The 20,006-nt window shown below is 59.4% G+C and overlaps 1 protein-coding gene across 1 annotated transcript in view; it reads left to right on the top strand.

Moving 5' to 3' along the window:
- RYR1 (ryanodine receptor 1) overlaps positions 1-20,006 on the top strand; it is a 123,555-nt gene that overhangs the window by 77,600 nt on the left and 25,949 nt on the right. Inside the window, 15 exon segments of the mRNA XM_075015975.1 lie at positions 1,227-1,319; positions 1,948-1,962; positions 4,053-4,223; positions 5,460-5,519; positions 5,979-6,116; positions 6,193-6,305; positions 8,273-8,369; positions 8,650-8,756; positions 9,120-9,171; positions 10,195-10,266; positions 10,346-10,445; positions 10,799-10,878; positions 12,001-12,077; positions 12,883-12,956; positions 14,070-14,087. Coding sequence (XP_074872076.1) covers positions 1,227-1,319; positions 1,948-1,962; positions 4,053-4,223; positions 5,460-5,519; positions 5,979-6,116; positions 6,193-6,305; positions 8,273-8,369; positions 8,650-8,756; positions 9,120-9,171; positions 10,195-10,266; positions 10,346-10,445; positions 10,799-10,878; positions 12,001-12,077; positions 12,883-12,956; positions 14,070-14,087 — 1,267 coding nt within the window.

Below are 20,006 nucleotides of genomic sequence, written 5' to 3'. Positions count from 1 at the left end.
CTGGCAGCCCCCCCCCCCGGTACTGCAACACACATATCAACAGTGCAAACAGACCCGGCAAATCACCAGCCTCTCCCGGCCGCCTCCCTCGGCCCACGTTGCACGAGGTTTGGAGCCAACGGAGAACAGTGGTTGCAACAGTGATTGGTACGTGGGCAAGGGTATAAAAAGGGCCCCAGAGGTTCCTCCATTTGTCTTCATTCCAGCTCATCACTTGAGGAGCTTCTTTGCCATGAACTGAGTCTGCCAGACTCTGCCAGAGGCTGTGTTCCAGAGGCGTGTTTTGAGCCAGCCGCTTATTCCACCTCTGCCCCAGGCCTGCACCGAGGCCTTGCAATTGGTGTGCGTCGTTTTTGATTCCTTCAGCAATTTTAAATCACAAATCGGACGGCAAGAGCAAAGTGTCCAGGGTGATGCCACATGGGGCGCGGAGAGTCCCGCCTTGGGGCCCGGAGGAGCCGCCCTGGCTGTGGGGCCGGGGCTCTTGGGGCGCTGACACCAGCGAAGGCAGACGACTGCCTGGAGGCTGCACGGCCCCTCTTACAACCCGCAGGGAGGTGCTGGCAATGGGGCATGGACAGGGATGGGTGGACAATGCTGAGGGCGGGGAGGGGAAGCAGCCTTAGCTGAACAGGGCTGGGGCTGGGTCCTGCTTGGATCGAAGATCCCCACCCCCAATGCGTTAGGGAGCACTGGGCTGCGGGGAGGAGAACGGGGGCTCAGCAGGGGGCTCTGGACTGCGGGGGGCTGGAGGGGGCAGATGGGGGCGCTGGGCTGGGGAGGGGCAGATGGGGGCGCTGGGCTGGGGAGGGGCACACGGCACTGGGCTGTGGGGAGCTGGAGGGGGCCAGCCAGGGGCACTGGGCTGTGGGGGGCTGGGGAGGGGCAGACGGGGGCTCTGGGCTGGGGGAAGCCAGGGAGGGGCACACGGCACTGGGCTGGGGGGAGCTGGAGGGGGCCAGCCAGGGGCACTGGGCTGTGGGGGGCTGGGGAGGGGCAGACGGCACTGGGCTGTGGGGAGCTGGAGGGAGCCAGCCGGGCGCGCTGGGTTGCGGGGGGCTGGGGAGGGGCACACGGCACTGAGCTGGGGGGAGCTGGAGGGGGCCAGCCGGGCGCGCTGGGTTGCGGGGGGCTGGGGAGGGGCAGCCGGGGGCGCTCAGCAGAGGGCGCTGTCCTACCAGTGGCGACTGAGTGGGGTCTCGGCTCACCCTGTTGCCCTCCCCCAGAATTTCAAGCGGGAGGAACAAAACTTCGTGGTGCAGAACGAGATAAACAACATGTCCTTCCTGACGGCCGACAGCAAAAGCAAGATGTCCAAGGTGGGGCGCAGGAGAGTCCCGCCTTGGGGCCCGGCGGAGCCGCCCTGGCTGTGGGGCAGGGTGACCTTGGGGCAGGAACACCAGCGAAGGCAGACGACTGCCGGGAGGCTGCACAGCCCCCCTCCCGCACTGCCACCATGGCCGGCTGTGCCTGGGGTCGGTCCTCTCTGGCCCCAGGGCCCTGCGAACGTCCAGCTCCGCTCTGCGGGCGGGTGCTGCCCTGTGGTGTTGCGTCTCATCCCAAGGGCCCTGGGTCGGGGGCAGCCCCGCAGGGTGGTTCCCACTGTGCCCGGGGAGGCCAGAGCTCACGGCTCCAGCGGAGAAGGGGGCCGAGGGGAGCAGGTCCAGTGAGCCATCAGCCCCGCGTGCGGAGTCAGGGAGTCACCTGAGCCTGGGTGTGGGGGTGTCCCATGAGTCCCCCCGATCCAGGCTCCCTGATGCTGACCCCCGGTCTAACCTCCAGGGTGCCATCCTGTGTGGCCCCCAACCTGCACTGGGGGTGCCACGCCCCAGGACAGCCCTGCCCTGCCCTGCCCCTGGGCACAGGCTGCAGCAGCCAGGGGGCAGCGGCCCATCTAACATGTCTCTTCTGTCTTGTCTCCCTTCTCTCCCGGCCGGGTGCCTTTAGTCTGGAGAAGGCCAGGTAGCGTCTCGCATCTCTTCGGCTGTGCAGAGACCGCATGGCGCCTTGTCTGTGTCTGATCTGCCAGCCCCCAGGCCCCGCCCCCACTGCCCGCCCCCTGGGCCGGGCCCCAAACTCGCGAGGTGGTCGTGCGGCCGTGGCATCCTGTCTTGAGCACCTAGGGAGCCTGTGGCCAGCACACGGGTCTCCTCTGCCCCAGGCACTGGGCGAGCAGCAGTACCCACTGCATGTGGCCCGTGGGTTCTGTATGCACACTGTCTGCCAGCTTCCAGTCCCTGGTCCCCAGTGCACCCAGCCACCGACCACCACTGCAGTCAGCCACCGACCACCACTCCAGTCAGCCCCCCAGCCACCACTGCACCCAGCCACCAACTACCACTGCAGTCAGCCCCCCAGCCACCACTGCACCCAGCCACCGACCACCACTCCAGTCAGCCCCCCAGCCACCACTGCACCCAGCCACCAACTACCACTGCACTCAGCCCCCCAGCCACCACTGCACCCAGCCACCAACTACCACTGCACTCAGCCCCCCAGCCACCACTGCACCCAGCCACCAACTACCACTGCACTCAGCCCACCAGCCACCACTGCACCCAGGCACCGACCACCACTGCAGTCAGCCCCCCAGCCACCACTGCACCCAGCCACCGACCACCACTCCAGTCAGCCCCCCAGCCACCACTGCACCCAGCCACCAACTACCACTGCACTCAGTCCCCCAGCCACCACTGCACCCAGCTACCGACTACCACTGCACTCAACCTGCCAGCCACCACTGCACTCAGCACCCCGGCCTCCAGTGGACCCAGCCACCAACTACCACTGCATTCAGCCCACCAGCCGCCACTGCACCCAGCCACTGACTATCACTGCACTTGGTCCACTGGCCCCGCTGGGAACACAGCCTACCAGCTACCGCCACAGCCAGACAGCTTCCTGGTGTATCCAATCCACAGGCCCCCCCATTGTACCTAGCCTACCGATTACCATGGCATCCAGCCTGCTGGTCCCCTGTGTACCCAGCCCACTGGCCCCTGGCGTGCCTGGCTAGTGGCCATGTAGTGGGCTGGTTTGTGCCACGGCTTTGCACCATCAATGGGGGGTGTGCCCCTGACCCCAGCTGTCTCTAGCCCCAGAAGCAGCATGCGCCAGGCCGGCTCTCTGCAGCGCCTGATCTGAACTGGCTTGGTCCCTCTGGGCTCTTGCTGTGCACAGCTGCGGAGTGGGGGGGCAGTGGGGGCCCCGAGGGCTCCGGTTCTTGTTGCTGCCCCCCAGCTCACAGAGCTCGATCGCCCGTGTGACATCCCGGTGGGGAAGGAGGGATGTGGCAGGCAGATTGTGCTGCCCTGCCTGCCTGCTGGGCTGTGTGTGTCACAGGGGGCTCTTTGCACTGTCCTCTCCTGGGATCCAGCTGCCCCCGTCTCTAGGCTTGGCCGGGGCTGAGCCGTGGTGCCCTGGAGGGGTGTCTCTGCCCCCCGCCAGCATGCCCCTGTGCAGCGGGGCTGTTCACTGGCCAGCCGGCTCCCTCAGGCCCTGTTTCTGGTCCACAGCCCCTTGGGGTGACCTGAGGTTTGCGAGGCCCAAGCTCGTTGGCCATTCCCAGGGGAAAGGAGAGAGCCCCTGAGCCCCGCTAGACCCGGGCCATGCCAGGCAGAAGGGCTGGGCCAGGCAGAGGCTTTCCAACCAGGACCGTCACCTGCACAGGCTGATTTCTGAATTGTCAGCGCCCCGAGGGGCTGTGTCCCCGGTGAGGGTGGGGCCGGCTGAGGTGTCCGAGCCACTGGAGGGGCCCCCCCGGGGTAATCCCGACATCTTCGCCCTCTCACCCATTTCCGAGCAGCTCTGCTCCTCTCCTCTTGCCGTGGAGATGGGAAGCCACGCCCCTTTGCAGGAAGCCACGCCCCTTTGTGGGAAGCCACGCCCCTCCAGCTTGGCCAGTGTGGGACTAGCCAGGTTCCCCTCTGGGCGCAGGAGGGGCGTGGCTGCAGCCGGTAGCTTCTGCCTTGGCATGTTGGCTGGAGGCATAGGACCGAAGGCGGGGGAGGTTGAAGCTGGGACCCTGTTCTGACCCCCTCTGGCCCCCACAGGCGGGCAGCTCGGAGCAGGAGCGGACCAAGAAGAAGCGGCGTGGGGATCGCTACTCCGTGCAGACCTCACTTATTGTGGCCACCCTGAAGAAAATGCTGCCCATTGGCCTCAACATGTGCTCGCCCACCGACCAAGAGCTCATCACCCTGGCCAAGGGGCGCTATGCCCTGGTGAGCTGCGGGGAGGAGCCGGGGAGAGGGGGGCAGTGAGATGGGTTGGATCACAAAGTCCCCCCAGTGTTCTGGTCGTGCCTCTGAGCCCACGTACCTGTCCTTGGGCTCCCCACCACCCTGTCCTGCTAGGCCAGAAGCTCTGGTCTCCTCTAGCCACGGCACAGAGCTGGGGTAACACGCCCCCAGCAGAGCAACACAGCTGTAATGCTGCTGACAGCTCTCAGAGGGCCAAACTCCGATATACCCGTCTGCCGCTAGAGAAGTTTTACACCGCGAAAGCTGAGAAATTCACCCCGAGGAAAGGGAGCACAGCTGGGCCTTCCCCCTCCCCCACCCCAACAACAGTTATTTACACTGGGCTTGAGAATAAATTAAAGGGTTTGTATTAAGTATAAAAAGTGGGATTTACGTGATTGCCAGTGAAACCAGACAACTCAGGGTAGGTTCCTGGTGCAACAGCCAATTAAGAGAAGCTGTTTCCAAGTGTGTTCCTCACCTGTCCTTGGTTCAGGTAACATCTTTAAATCTTTCTCTCTGGCTTGAATCTTCAGCTTTTTAGAGTTCTGTGGAGGTCTTAAACTTAGTCTTCTTCATGTGTATCCCCTGAAAGCAGGGAGGAAAGTTCAAAAGCCAGCTGAAGACAAAAGCTTGATTAGTTTCCATTCCTCAAATAGACTTTCCCCCAAGGCCAGAAATCTCCCCATCCCCTTGGAAAAATACAGGTGCAAGATCGATTCCAACACTGGGTGGCATATTCACGTCTTTCCAGGACCAACCACAGTTTGGGCTTACAGGAAAACAAAAACCAGTTCATAGGTTGTTACCTTGAGCACCAGGCCATTAAGTTCCCAGAGTATGAGAGATGGCCCTCACTAGCACATTTAGAATTAAGACATATTTCTGATTTGACAAACGAGTGATACCAGCACAGAAATAGACGAGACACGCTCAGCAGACTGTAACTTTAATTATGCATTTTGCTCAATGCATCTTCAAGTTATTCATGTTCATAAGCCAATTTTCATAAAGCCTGTGGGGGGCGTGACAGGGAGGAGCCACAGAGAGTGAGGGGAGGAGCTAGTGGAATCGGGTGGGGCTGTTGCCCTGGGGGTTGTCTCTTGCGGGCTGAGCTGGAGGGTGGTGACAAGCAGCTGGGGGGTGCAGCTTGTACTGAGGGAGTGTCTGGGCAGCCTGGACTCTGTGCATCTGATGTGCTCTGTGCCCCCTCCCCAGAAAGACACGGATGAGGAGGTGCGGGAAGTCCTCAACAACAACCTCCATCTGCAGAGCAAGGTGAGCGTCCCCCACCCCCGCAACACACACAGCTCCCCCTCTTCTCCCTATGGGCCAGCCCTGTCCCATGGCTGCCTCCCTTTCCCCCATGGGCCAGCCCCCCTTCCCCCGTGGCTGCCCCCCTTTCCCCCATGGGCCGACCCCCGCTTTCCCTCTCAAGCTACCCGCCTCGCCCCATGGCTGCCCCCTCCCCATGAACCAGCCCCTGCCCCACTCCCCACAGGCTGCTCCCTTTTCCCTCTCCGGTGCCATAGCCCAGCGCTCCCTGCTGGTGAATGCCACAGGCCAGCCCCTCCCAGGCACTGTGCGCCGTCCCGCACTTTCCACCAGGGCCGCTGGCCAGCCCCACTTCAGGGCACCCAGGCTCCACCTGCCCCCGTCGCCCATGGTCTGATGCCCAACCCCCCAGCAGGGCCGGTCCCTGCTGCCCTGTGTCTTACCGCCCTGCTCCCCCGGCAGTGCGAGAACCCCACGTCCATGCGCTGGCAGATGGCCCTGTACCGGCAGATGTCGGGCAAGGCCGAGGATGCCAACAAGCCAGAGAAGATCGTGCGGCGGGTGCAGGAGGTGTCGGCTGTGCTGTACCACCTGGAGCAGGTGAGGGACGGGGTGGGCGGGGCGGGGTGGGGCAGCGCCGTGGGGCCTGTGGATGTAACCCCACCGTTGCCCACAGACCGAGCACCCCTACAAGTCGAAGAAGGCCGTCTGGCACAAGCTGCTGTCCAAGCAGCGCCGCCGCGCCGTGGTCGCCTGCTTCCGCATGACTCCGCTCTACAACCTGCCCAGGTCAGAGCCGGGTCTGCCCTGGGCAGGGCCTGTGAACCAGCCTCCCCCACCAGGGGTCTCGCGCCCCCCACTTCCCCCCCACCGGGCATCTCTCACCCCCCCAACTTCCCTCCTGCCAGGTGTCTCGCGCCCCCCCCAACTACCCCCCCGCCGGGGGAGTCGCGCCCCCTCCACTGCCCCCCGCCAGGCTCTCATGCCCCCCAACTTCCCCCCTGGCTGGGGGTCTCATGCGCCCCCACTTCCCCCCCCACCGGGGATCTCACGCCCCCCCAACTTTCCCCCCGCCGGGGGTCTCACGCTCCCCCCAACTTCCCCCCTGCCAGGCGTCCCGTGCCCCCCCACCTCCCTCCGTGAGGGATCTCACCCCCCCATCTTCATCCCCCCACGGGGAGTCTTGCACCCCCCCAACTTCCTCCCCCTGCCGGGCGTCTCACACCCCCACAAATTCCCCCCTGGCAGGTGTCTCGTGCCCCCCACCTCCCCCCAAGGGGGGTCTGGCACCCCCCCAAATTCACCCCCCTGTGGGGGTGTGATGGGGTTCAGGGGTCCCCCTGCACTGCACCCCGTCCGCTGGCAGGAGAGACTCTCACTCAGCAGGTACAACAGCAGGTTTATTAGGCAACAGATGTCCAGTTTCTCACAGAAGCAACAGTACAGCAGCCAGAGACAGTCCTTCCAACCCGTCCTGGGGAGAAGACCCCGAGGGGGGCCCCTCTGGGGTGTAGCTTCCCCCTCCTCCGGCTGGCTGCCTTCCAGCTCTCCCTTCTCCTCGCCTCTAACTGCCGCCCCCGATTCAAAACCCAGCTCAGCTCCTCCCTGCTCTTTGTTCAGGCAGAGGTGTCACCTGCCAGTTGTAGCCCCAGGGTCATCCTTAGCCACTGGGAGCTGCTGCTTGCCTCAGACATCCAGCCTGACTCACACAGGCACTCCCCCCACTCCATCACAGGGGGGTCTCCCACCCCCCAAACTTCCCCCCCACCAGGCATCTCGCACCCTCCCACCTCCCCCAGTGGGGGGGTCTGGCACCCCCCCAAATTCACCCCCCCGTGGGGGGCCAGGTGTCTCATGGCCCCCCAACTTCCCCCCCCAGGTGTCTCACGCCCTCCCACCTCCCCCCGCCGGGGGTCTCATGCCCCCCAACTTCTCCCCCCGCCAGGGGTCTCACACACCCCCAACCCCCACCACCAGGGGTCTCGCACCCCCCAGCCTGCCCCCCGCCACGGGTCTCATGTCCCTAACTCGCCCCCACTAACTTCTCACCTTCTGGGGGTCTCCTGCCCCCACTAACTTCTCACCTGCCAGAGGGGTCTCCTGCCCCCCAAGTTCGCCCCTGCTGGGGAGTTGTGCCCCACCCCAATTTCCCCCCAACCAGGGGTCTTGTGCCCCCCAATTTCCCCCCACCAGGGTCTCACACCCCCTAACATCCCCCCACCAGGGGAACTGTGTCCCTCTATACCCCCCGCTAGGGGAGCCCCGCTCCCCACACATCCCCCCACTAGGTAACTGTGCCCCTCTACATGGCACCCCACTGGGGCCATGCTCCCCACATCCCTCCACCAGGGGAACCATCGCCCCACTTCCCGCCCATCGGGAGTGAGGCTCCGCCCACATGGGTATACGCATCCCCCACCTTCGCCTGACAGGACCCGTTCTCCCCCTCCCCCGCCCTGGAGAGCCTCACACCCCAACTGTCCCCACCAGGTAGCCACGGCCCCAGGACGCCCCTGGGATCTAGCGACCTGCATGACCCCAACAACCCTCCTTGCCCGCCAGCAGGAGCCGTGTTGTCCCCTGGCGCTGGGGTGTCAGGTGGCATCTCAGCTCTGCCCAGCCCTTTGCGTCCCCTGCCCACTCCATGCCCCCCGGCAGGATGCTGGAGGCTGAGCGGGTGCAGCCAGGGGGCTCTGGGTCAATTCCTGCCCCCAGAACGTGGCCCTGCCAGGCCTCTCATCTGCTCCTTCCCGCAGGCACCGGGCCTGTAACATGTTTCTGGAGAGCTACAAGCTGGCCTGGATCGTTACAGAGGAGCACGCCTTCGAGGACACCATGATCGACGACCTGGCTGTGAGCTGGGGGCACTGGGATGGGTGTGCTAGGGGAGGGGAGTTAGCTTTGCATGTTTTGAGCCCTGGTGCCACGCTGCTGGGGTCCCCTCCCTGTCTGGGTGCCAGGCTGCCGGGGTCCCTACCCCACCTGGGCGCCAGGCTGCTGGGCTCCCCTCCCTGTCTGGGCGCCAGGCCGCCAAGGTCCCTACCCCACCTGGGCGCCAGGCCACCGTGATCCCCTCCCTGCCTGGTCACAAGTTCCCAACTGGTGACTCTCTGTTGTCCTGCTGGGGGAGTAGAAACCAGGTGAGGAGGAGGAGGAGGAGGAAGAGCAGATGGAAAAGAAGCCCGACCCCCTGCACCAGCTCATCCTGCACTTCAGCCGGACGGCACTGACAGAGAAGAGGTGGGTGCTGGGGCTGTGGCAGCATCAGCCCCCTAGCAACCAGCCTGAGGAGTGAATCTCCCTGGGGGTCTCCCGAGCTGAGGGGCTGGGAGCCAGGATTCTGGGGCTCCGTTCCTGGCTCTAGAGGGGATTAGAGTCCAGTGGTTAGAGCAGGAGCTGGGAGATGAGACTCCTGGGTTCTCTCCCCCAACTCCAGAGAGTGGGGGCCAGGGGTTAAAGCTGCGGGCGGCTGGAAGTCAGGACTGCTGGGTCCTCTCCTGGGCTCCAGGAGAGGGCGGGGTTGAGGCTCTGCTGTAGGAATGTTCCCCTGGCCTTTCTGGAGTGTGGTGTTGGTTCTGATTCGGCCTGTGCGCTGCCTTTCAGCAAGCTGGACGAGGACCATCTGTACATGGCCTACACTGACATCATGGCAAAGGTGAGTAACTGCAGCTCCACGCCTGCTTCTTGCAGCATGTCTCCCCCAGTGCCCCCCGCAATTTGCCCATCATTCCCCGGGCAGCTCCAGAAACTCATCCCACTTGCGAGTCGAGCTGGGGTCAAACCTGGCTCTCTGGGTGTAAATGCAGCAGAGAATTTGGCTCCCTCCCTTCCTGGACTCTCCCCACTTCCAGTAAGGGGCAGTTTGTGCAGCTCTTTCCCCCTCTCCTTCACAAGCTTCTGCTTCTGCTATGCTTGACTGGCCGGAAGGAAACCCCCAGGTCACGGCCCTGAGGGCAGTAGCAACAATGTTGTAACTTGAGAGTAATGCCAATTGTATCTGTAGAGTGGCGATGGCATAACAGCTGTGTAATAGCTTTCAGAGAACTGGTATCTTTGGAGCAGCAATATAGCAACAGGATAGTATGTTGGGGTAACTAGGTAGTGTCTTAAGAACCGCTTTGTAACCTTGTAGTATCTCTGTAGTAATGATGGAGTAACAGCTTTGATTCTCTGAAGTATTCGCACATGTCTTTGGAGTAACTGCGTATTACAAATGTAACATCACCAGAGTAACATGATACTAAGAGTTACCATTGTTTCTGGAGTAACAGTGTCACGTCCCTGGGGTAACAGCATAATGTCTCCGAAGTCACTATGTGCCCATGGCACAGTGTCTCTGGAATAACATTATAATGTCTCTGGGCTAATGACGCACTCACTTTGTAGTAGCTCTGGGGTAGTAGTGTAATATCTCCAGAGTAAAAATGTACCGACGGTTTGGTTTCCCCAGAGTAATGGTGTAGTATCTTCAGAGTAATACTATAGCGTCCTCGCACAGAGCGTTGCGTCGCCGGAGTAACAGCGCACTAGCAGCGTGATATGGCTGGAGTGGTGACGTATCTCCAGCCCAGTGGTGCAGTATCACTGGAGTAATGGGATGGGCTCTGGATTGGAGCAGGGGATGTTTGGTGTTTGGCTGGGGAGGACTTCGTCACACGGTCTCCCCTTTCACCCCCAGAGCTGTCACATTGAAGAAGGTGAGGCGGAAGGTGATGAGAAAGATGAGGAGGAGGCTGAAGGCTCCTTTGAGGTAGGTGATCCCCTCCCTCCTTTGGGTGCCGGCCAGGCCCCGACCTGCCTGCGCTGACCCTGCTGTCGCGGTTACGCAGGAGAAGGAGATGGAGAAGCAGAAGCTGCTCTACCAGCAGTCGCGGCTGCACAACCGTGGGGCAGCCGAGATGGTGCTGCAGATGATCAGTGCGTGCAAAGGTGAGATCACGCCCAGGGTGTCTCTTGGACACGTGCCTGGAGGGCTGCAGGGGAGGCTTGAAGGGGGCCAGGTGGGGGTGTAAGGCGTGTGTGGGCCAAACAGCAGGCTGGGGGTAGATGTGTGGGTAGGGGTCGGGTTGGACAGGCACTGGTGGGGTGCTGCCCTGGGGGTTGTTGTGAATCCCTGTGCCCTCTCCCCGTGGTACTCACCTCTGAGCCCCTGTGGCACTGGGGACCCTGCTGCTGTGATACCTGCTTCAGGCATCTCCCAGATCCCCGAGGGGGTGGGTGTTAGACTCTGTGCCCCTCAATGCCCCCCCTGTGGTCACTGGCACTGCCTTGGTTGTTGGCAGGGGAGCCTGGCGCTATGGTGTCCTCCACCCTCAAGCTGGGCATCTCCATCCTCAACGGAGGTAACATGGAAGTGCAGCAGGTATGGCACAGGCATCACTCCGTTCCCGGGGCCGGGGCCCCGGCACCTCGCTCAGTCCTTGCACGTGCAAAGGCCCCACCAAGCCAGGGACTAGCAGCAGAGTAACGGCCGAGGAGAGGAGAGATGTGTTGGGTAATGAGCAGTCGTGTCTAGCAGCGTGTTAGTAACTCCTGAGTAACCAGTGAAGGAATGTGGGGTAACCAGGGCTTCTGCCCTGAGTAACAAAGGGAGTAGCAGCTTAGTAATGAGCGAACAGTCACTGAGCAATGAGGGAGAAAATGCTGTGTAATGACAGAGTAATAATGGACAAGTGCTAAGTAACTAATGAGTAATAAGGAAGGAGGACATGAGTAGTGAGCTGAGTAATCAGGGAGGAGTGGGTGAGTAAAGTGCTGAGTAATGAGGGAGGAGCAGGTGAGCAATGGGCTGAGTAACAGGCTGAGTAACAAGGAACGAGTGAGTAAGTAATGTGCTGAGTAATGAGGGTGAGGGGCTGAGTAATGGGCTGAGTAACAAAGCAGGAGCGGGTAATGGGCTAGTAAGGAGGGAGGAGGGGCTGAATAATGAGGGAGGAGCAGGAGTGTAATGGGCTGAGTAAGGAGGGAGGAGAAGGTGAGTAATGGGCTGAGTAAGGAGGGAGCAGGGGCTGAGTAATGTGCTGAGTAATGAGGGGGAAGGGGCTGAGTAACGAGGGAGGAGCGGGTGAGTAATGGGCTAGTAAGGCGGGAAGAGGGCATGGGTGGCCAGTATCCAGGCAGCGGAAGACAATGCCTTCCCAAATTGCCTCTCCTGGTACTGTCCACACTCCGCTGAGGAACCCAAGCTCCCTCCCCTGCTTGCTCTTGCAGTGGCAGAGGCTGGGCCAGGCAGGCTGGGGGCTGCAGTGCCCCCTCATGTGCTCCCGGCGCTGGGGCTGGTGGCTCGGCTGGGGAGCTCACGGTTCGGCGGGTGGCTGGGCAGAGGCCAGTGACCTCGGTAGCAGCTGGGGCCTCAGGCGGCAAGGGCAGAGCTGGGGGCTTGTCTCCCAAGCTGTGGGGTCGCCCACCAGCCGCGGAGGGGCGAGGCCGGAGGGAGCAGCTGTGGAGGTGCTGCTCAGAGGACAGCCTGCCTTTGCCCCCACAGAAAATGCTGGATTACCTGAAGGAGAAGAGGGAGGTGGGCTTCTTCCAGAGCGTGCAGGCCCTGATGCAGACCTGCAGGTGAGTGGAACCGTCTGTCTGTCCGCCCTGGCCGGCGTCCCTCCCTCCCGACAGGCCCCTCCGGCTGTAATGTGACGGGGGTTCTGGGACAGCCAAGGCAACCAACCCGGGGGTATCGCTTACTGCCGGGCCGGGCCTTCCTTCTCGCTACGGCAAATCCAACCCACCGCAACAGCACCCCTGCCAGCCTGGCCAGCCCGAAGCCACACGAGCAACCCCCCAGACGCCTCCAAAGCGCAAATCGACGCCCCTCCTCTGGTGGGAGGTTATTAAACCTGTTGCACCAACTCCACACAGCTTCTTCCGGGCCCCAGAGGGTCCAGCCCCTGGGCTGTCCCCCAGACGGCACACTGCACCTGTCCTGTGCACTCTAATGGGTACCAGCTGCTGATGCGGCCAGCCCTCTTAGGTGCCGATTTTGGAAGGTCTCCGAAAGCCTCCCCTGGGGGATGGGTGCCCAGCCCACCGTGGCGGGGAGGAAGGCCCGGCCTGGGCCGTACGTGGCCGGTTGTAAGCGATACCCCTGGGCGGGTTCCCTCAGCTGTGCCCAGAACCCCGTCGTTGGTCGAGCCCTGCTAGCTGCCCTCTCGCTGCCACTGGAGGGAACCTGAGCAGCAGGGAGCCAGGCCTGGGGGCACCTGTCAGCCCTGCTTCCCAGCCCAGCATGCCGGGGCCAGCACCCGCTGCCCCCATCCGTACCCACTGCTGGGGCTGCCTGTGGAGTGCTGGGGGGGAGGGAGGCTGTTGGGGACAGGGTCTCCCCACTCCCCCGCTGGCCTTCCCTGACCCCCACTTCTCCCTGCAGCGTCCTGGACCTCAACGCCTTCGAGAGACAGAACAAGGCCGAGGGGCTGGGCATGGTGACGGAGGAGGGAACAAGTGAGTCTGCGCTGCCCCCCACGACTTGAGCGCTAGGCAGCACGGCCCCCACCCTGGTGCTCCGCGCCCCTGTCCCGGCCTCCCCCGTCGGCCCCAGCCCTGCCGCTCCGCACCCCGACCCGACCTCCCCACTCGGCCCCAGCCCTGCCGCTCCGCACCCCGACCCGACCTCCCCACTCGGCCCCCGCCCTGCCGCTCCGCACCCCTGTTCCAGCCTCCCCCGTCGGCCCCCGCCCTGCCGCTCCACTCCCCTGTCCCGGCCTCCCCTGTCGGCCCCAGCCCTGCCGCTCCGCACCCCGACCCGACCTCCCCACTCGGCCCCAGCCCTGCCGCTCCGCACCCCTGTTCCAGCCTCCCCCGTCGGCCCCCGCCCTGCCGCTCCGCACCCCTCCTTTCTGGCCCCCCAGGCCTGCCACTCTCTGCCCTTTTGCTCTCGTCCGGCTGACCAGGGCAACGAGGTTCTGCTCTGGTGAGTGGGCAATGGCATCCAGGAACCCAGGCCCCAGTGCCAGCCGCCCCCGAGGCAGCGTCCCCCCTTCTGACGGTGACGGGAGCACGGTCGCTGCAGCCGCTGAGCTCCGGGGCCTGAGCTGGGGGCATGTAGATCCGCAGGTCCCAGTTCAAGCCCCCCTGGGTGGGCAGCAGGGGCTGGAGGACAGGCAGGCTGTGGGGGCACCGCCTGCAGAAGGGAGGGTGTCTCGGGTGGGTCGTGGTGAGCAGAGTTGGGCTTGTCCCGCCCTGCCCTGGGGCATTCCCCCGCAACGCCTGCTAGTAAGTGCCGCAGCAGCTGGTCTCGTGGGCCCGACCTGGCCCGTCCGTGCTGGGGGAGCCCTGTGGCTCAGGGCTAAGACCCTACTCCTTCCGCGCTCCTCCCCCCCGGTGTGTGATCACAGCTGCCGTGTGGCTGCAGGCTGCCCCAGAGTGAGGCGCTGCTATTAATCCAGATCATAATAACGCCCTCCCGCCCCGCCCCGGGCGGCTCCACTCCACATTAATGGCCTTAATCTGGTTTTAATCATCACCTTTTCCTTTGCACTGTGACGTGTGGCACTCACCTCCTCTCTCCCCCTTCTCTTCCTCTCCCCCTCCCCACCCATCTCACCGGCACCCCAGTCATCCGTCGGGAAAACGGTAAATAACCTGCTGCTGCGCTGGGTTCTTTCTCCGGGCATTTTCTTGGTCTGTTTCCTAACCCGGCGGGTTCATCCCGATGCCAATGGCTGATCAGATCCCCTGTTCACATATGGGCCCTGCCCATCCATCGAGGCGAGAGGAGGGAGGTTGCCAGCCAGTGTGCTGTGGCTGGGGTAAGGCAGCTCTGTTTTTGTTATTGTAGGGTCACTTGTGAGCACTGGCCTGTCTGTGTTAGGCGGGTTCCTTTCAGGGAGCTGGCCTCGTTGGTTTGTTATTGTAGGGCTGCAGGGAGTGAGCAGCGGGAACTAAACGCACCGGTTTGTTGTTGTAGGGTGTCTCAAGCCCTGCGTGGTGCTCGTGTGTGGTTGTGTTGTTCCTGGGTGCTAAGCTGCTGCATTACTGCACGTGTGCGTGGGGTTACATGGCCACACACGCTCACCTGTTGTCTCGGGGTGTGGTGATGCTTTGCTGGGTTGTATACATCAGCTCGTTGCTGTGCGGCGCTCCTTGCTGAACCTGCACCAGCGTGTGTTGCCGTTAGCCCAAGTGTGCTGCCGGGAACGCCGATTTCAATCAGCTCCGTGAATCCTGTTTTCTGCTTGTGCTTTGTAGCTGTTCCCCTGCAGCAGGCTGAGCTCCCACTGGTCGGTGGCCATTCAGCAGTGGCAAAGGGCAGCAACTTCAAGTCTTTTCACAGCATTTGGAGCTTCTCTGGCTGATTAAGGGAATATAGAATCAGGACTGGGTGGAAGCTCAAGGGTTGTCAAGTCCGGTCATCTGCACTCATTGTGATGGGGTTCTGGAGTCCCCCAAGCTCTGCACCCTGTCCGCAGGCAGGAGAGTCTCTCACTCAGCAGGAAAACAGCAGGTTTATTAGCCGACAGGACACAGCATCATACAGAGGAGTCAGTACAGCAGGCAGAGACAGCCAGTCCAACCCATGTTGGGGAGAGGAGGCCCCGAGGGGCCCCCAGAGCTGGGGCCTGGCCCCCTCCTTTGTCTCTCTCTCTCTCTCCCAGCCCAGACTAACTGCTTACAACTCCCAGTTCCAATTCAAACCCCTCAGGCTCCACCTCCTCCTTTGTCTGCAGTACAAAGGTGTTACCTGGTCGTCAAGGTTACCCTCAGCAGGAGCCCCACACCCTCTGTGAGCCACACACACACACAGGTATCCCCCACTCCATCACACTCATGGCAAGAGCAAGCACCATGTAGGCTCTAGATCAAGGGTCAACAACCCCCGGCACGAGTGCTGAGAGCGGCACACAAGGAGCATGTGACGCGGGAGCTCAGCCCCACAAGCTGGCTCAAAGCCAGGCTGCCTGGGGATTAACAAAAGACCAGCTAATGCTCCCAACCGCCCCCGAATGGAGAAGCTCTGCGTCTTCGTTTATTTATCAATGAAGCTGTTGTAAATAGGACTGTGAGTGACTTAAAAAGTATCCCTGGCTCTCGGCCCATCCATGGAGGTCAAAAGGTCTCACTTCGGCCCTCAGCCTGGGAAAGGTTGCTGACCCTTGGGCTTAAAGCATTCCTGAAATGTGTCTGTCGAGCCTGCTCTTAAATATCTCCAGTGATGGAGCTTCCACCACCTCCCCAGGTGATTTATTCCACTGCGTAACCACCCTCACAGGACGTTGTTCCCAACGTCCAACCTAAACCTCCCTTGCTGCAGTTTAAGCCCATTGCTCCTTGTCCTGTCCTCAGCGGTAAAGTAAAACAGTTTTTCTCCCTCCTCCTTGTTACAGCCTTTTAGGAATTTGAAATTTGTTGTCATGTCCCTGCTCAGTCTTCTCTTTTCCAGCCTAAACAAACCCAGTTTGTTCCATCTTCCTGCACAGGTCGTGTTTTCTAGATCTTCCTAGACCATTTTACTTGTTCTTCTCTGGATTGTCTCCAGTTTGGCCACATCTTCCCCCAAATGTGGGGCGCCCAGAACTGGACACAGGACTCCAGTTGAGGCATTATCGGTGCAGAGTAGAGCAGAAGGATTGCCACTTGTGTGTTGCTCACAACACTCCTGCTCTTATGTCTGTTATAAGGGGGATCCTGGGGGGACACTGCTCAGAGTATCAGTTCAGGGCAAATTGCTTAGGGACAGGGCAACTTACAGCCCAAGCCTCGGGGCCTTCCACTCTCAGGCACCAAACCAGTCACAAACAGCCCTGCTGGGGTTGGTCTAGGGGAGAAAGTAGACCCAAGATACACAACTCCGGCCAGGAGAATAGTGTAGCTGGAGTGGACGTACCTAAGGTCGAATTTCTGCAGTGTCCCCACCGTGGGAGGTCAACTTCCCATCGACTTCCCTTGCTGCTTGCAAAGGACTGCGAGGAGTGCACCGGGATGACCTCAGCCTTCGATTTAGCGTGTCCCTATCAGACACGCTAAATGAAATCCCAGAAGATGGTTCTCCGCAGAGTCAACTGTCGATGTGCCTTGTTCACCACTGTGGCTAGCAAGAAGCCACGTTTCGATGCTCCGTTTCTCTCGTGTCGCCCCCAGTACCAGTCCTTGTGCAGACGGGGGTTTAGGAAAACCAGTCTCGCCAAATAAAAAGGTTCCACCAATCCCAAAGAAGCAGCCACCTTCCCAGGTCAGTTTATAACTTAGAAACCGACCAGAAAAGCACACAGTGCTGATCCTTTGGCGTCTGTAATAGGAAGGCAGGAAGGAAGTTAAATATAAGAATTGCCGAGTTCTTGGCACAGGCTTGTCGCAGAGATGGAATAAAATTCTGGCGTATGTCTCTGGAGTCCCTCTGCTGTTAGGATGGGTCTTCTACTCATTTGTTCATAACTTCAGCTTGTAATAAAGATCCTCCAGAAGTGAGAAGCCAAACTGAAGACAAATTGGAAGACTTTCCAGGACCCTTTATAGCTCCTTTGACGTGGGGTGGTGGGGAATCCCATTCTTCTGGCTGTGGGATGGAGTTCGGAGTCCCATTAGCCAGTCCCTGTCCAGGCCTGTCTCGGGTCTTTGCAGGTGGGCCCCCGTTCAGTGCAGTTGGTGTCTCCCAGGGGTTTCACTGTCTGTTGAATGTTTTTTGATGGGCCAATCAATCAGAATAGTCTTTCCCGGTCACTTCAGTGAGCTACTCTGTGGGCGTTACCCCAGGGGCTAACATTTGCAATACAAGCACATAGCCAAAACTCATAGCTTCAAATACAAAAATGAAATATGCACCCAAATGGCATAACCATAATAAGCTTTACGTACACTACTCACTTGGCCCACTTTGTACGTGATTTGTTGCAAATGTCTATCAGTAGTTACAACAAAGGTCTGTAAGTTACATCCTAATGTAGTAACAACACAACATCCCAGAATGATGTTTGTGTAACTCTTCTGCCAGGAGTCGTCAGCAACTGGAGCCAGGTTCAACATCTAGGGGCTCCTTTTCATCCAACTCACATAGAAGCGGCTTGAGCCCCCACCCAGTAGCCTGAGACATTCACGTCCCCCCTGGGGGCCTCGGAGAGGCAATGCTGCCCCACTCGCCAGCACAGAGTCTGAGTGTAGAAAGAAACTTTTAATGAAAGAGGCAGAAAAGTCACATGGCACAAGCTTGGAAAAATCCCATACCCAGTGTTCAGAACCAACCCTCAAGTAACTGCCCCAGTTCAAATGGGTTGAGCAGTGTCCTTGGCTTCTCAGGCTCCCCTGTCCAATGCTGTAACCAGCTAAGCCACAGACCCAAACTTTCTCTGTACCCCACTTCAAATACCCCACTTACAACTCAGTCCAGTCCGTGCAGGCCCTGACACATCACCCTGATGCATTCCCTCATTGAACCTGAGGCAATGCTACCTTTGTGCTAGTCCGGCGTTCTGCTTGCCCCTGCCAGCCGCTCCACCGGCTGCCCACCAGTTGTTCCTGCCAGCCGCCCGCTGCTTTTCCTACCAGTTGCTGGTCGTGCCTGCTGGTTCCCCACTACTCATACCGGCCGCCCGCCAGTCACTCCTGCCAGTCACCTGCTGCTGTCTTTGGGGTTTTGCTCTAGGCAAAACCCTGTGATTCCAGCTCTCCATAGCTTCAGCTACCAGTGATTTCAGTTTGTAGTGGCATTCAGCTCTGGGCCTCACCACAGCATCTCAGTAGCTGCCCAGGTGGATTCTCACAGAATAACTATAGACCCATCTTTAAGTCTGCCTATGAACAGTGGGGAGAAGACCTAGTCAAACCAGTCTTACAGCTGCATAGCCAAAAGCCTTCCAGCCAGCTGGTTCAACCACTGTCCCTTCCCCCCCTTTTTTTAACCTCACAGGGCTTAGATGGAAACAAAAAGCAGTCAAGTAGCAGTTTAAAGACTAGCAAAATGGTTTATTAGGTGAGCTTTTGTGGGACAGACCCACTTCTTCAGACCATAGCCAGACCAGAACAGACTCAATATTTAAGGCACAGAGAACCAAAAACAGTGAGCAAGGAGGACAAATCAGAAAAAGATAATCAAGGTGAGCAAATCAGAGAGTGGAGGGGTGGGGGGGAAGGTCAAGAATTAGATTGAGCCAAGTGTGCAGACAAGCCCCTATAGTGACACAGAAAGTTCCCATCACGGTTTAAACCATGTGTTAATGTGGAAACAGCCGAATTTGAATATAAACGCCAGCTCGGCTGTTTCCCTTTCCAGAACGGTGCGATAATTCTTCTTCAATAACACACATACCTTGAGGTCATTGACAGAATGCCCCATTCCATTAAAATGTTGACTAATGTTAGATGGAGGGAGCCCTGTGCAATCCATATCTTGCACAGCGGTGATGACTGCCCTGTACGCCCACAACAACTTCAAGCAGTGGTGAGACTCCACAATTCTTACACTGGGTGATCGCAAAAATTGTGACTTTACAACAACATATTGTTTACAATAGACAGAAACCTCCTTGCTTCACGTGCTCCCCTCGGGCTTTGTTTACAAGGCATTACATATGCACACCTTTGCGTTTTCTTGCAAATGATCTCTGAAGGACACATTCCCCAACCCCTTCAACAGCATTGAGCTCCTGCTGGCACATTCCTTACATTTGCTGTTATTTTTCTGTAGCGGTGTTACTCTGCTGGCTCATATTTATCTTGTGCTGCACTGCGATCCCTGCATCCCTTACCACAGGACTCATTCCTAGGCAGTCGTTTCCATCTTGTATAGGTGCTACTGACTGTTTCTTCGTAAGTGGAGTTCTTTGCACTTGGCCTTACTGAATTTCATCCTGTTGACTTCAGACCTTTTCTCTAGTTTGTCCAGATCATTTTGAATTATAATCCTGTCCTCCAGAGCACCAGCTAACCCTCCCAGCTTGGTGTCATCCACAAAGTTTACAAGTGTACTCTCTGTGCCATTATCTACGTCACTGAAGGAGATATTGCACCGAACCAGACCCAGAACTGATCCCTCTGCAGAATCCCACTCACTGTGCCCTTCCAGCATGACAGTGAATTATTGGTAACTACTCTCTGAGAATGGTTATCCAATCAGTTATGCACCCACCTTCGCGTCTACACCAGCTACAGGCATTTTATTGATGAGTCGTGTGGCTTTGAGTATCCAGAGTCAGTCTGCCATTCTGCGGTACTGGTTATTTCATAGACGGGCGAATGGTGCTTTGCCTGTTGGCTAAATGATTATTCCATTTTTATGGGTGATTCGTGTCCAGCCTCGTTTGAATGAAAATGGTCTCTTCAGTGACCAGTGCACAAAACCAGCATTGGAATGAAAGCAAACCGCGTAGAAACATGGTGAAAAAGTTTGGCAGGCAGCATTTTCCAATGGAAACTTGCTTCCCTACTCAGCAAAGGAAGAATTTGCAGCTACAAAATTGTATTGGTCATTTCTGGTCGCCATGGCCTTAAAGGCTGTAGAACTAGTAGAGCTCATCCTCTTGAGACTGGAAAAGGAGAGCAGCTTACCTGCTCTTTCCAGTG

This window comes from Carettochelys insculpta, chromosome 22, assembly GCF_033958435.1.
Source record: "Carettochelys insculpta isolate YL-2023 chromosome 22, ASM3395843v1, whole genome shotgun sequence".
Taxonomy (NCBI): domain Eukaryota; kingdom Metazoa; phylum Chordata; order Testudines; family Carettochelyidae; genus Carettochelys; species Carettochelys insculpta.
Note: the sequence above shows the minus strand (reverse complement) of the source record. Positions and strands in the feature narration are given on the sequence as shown.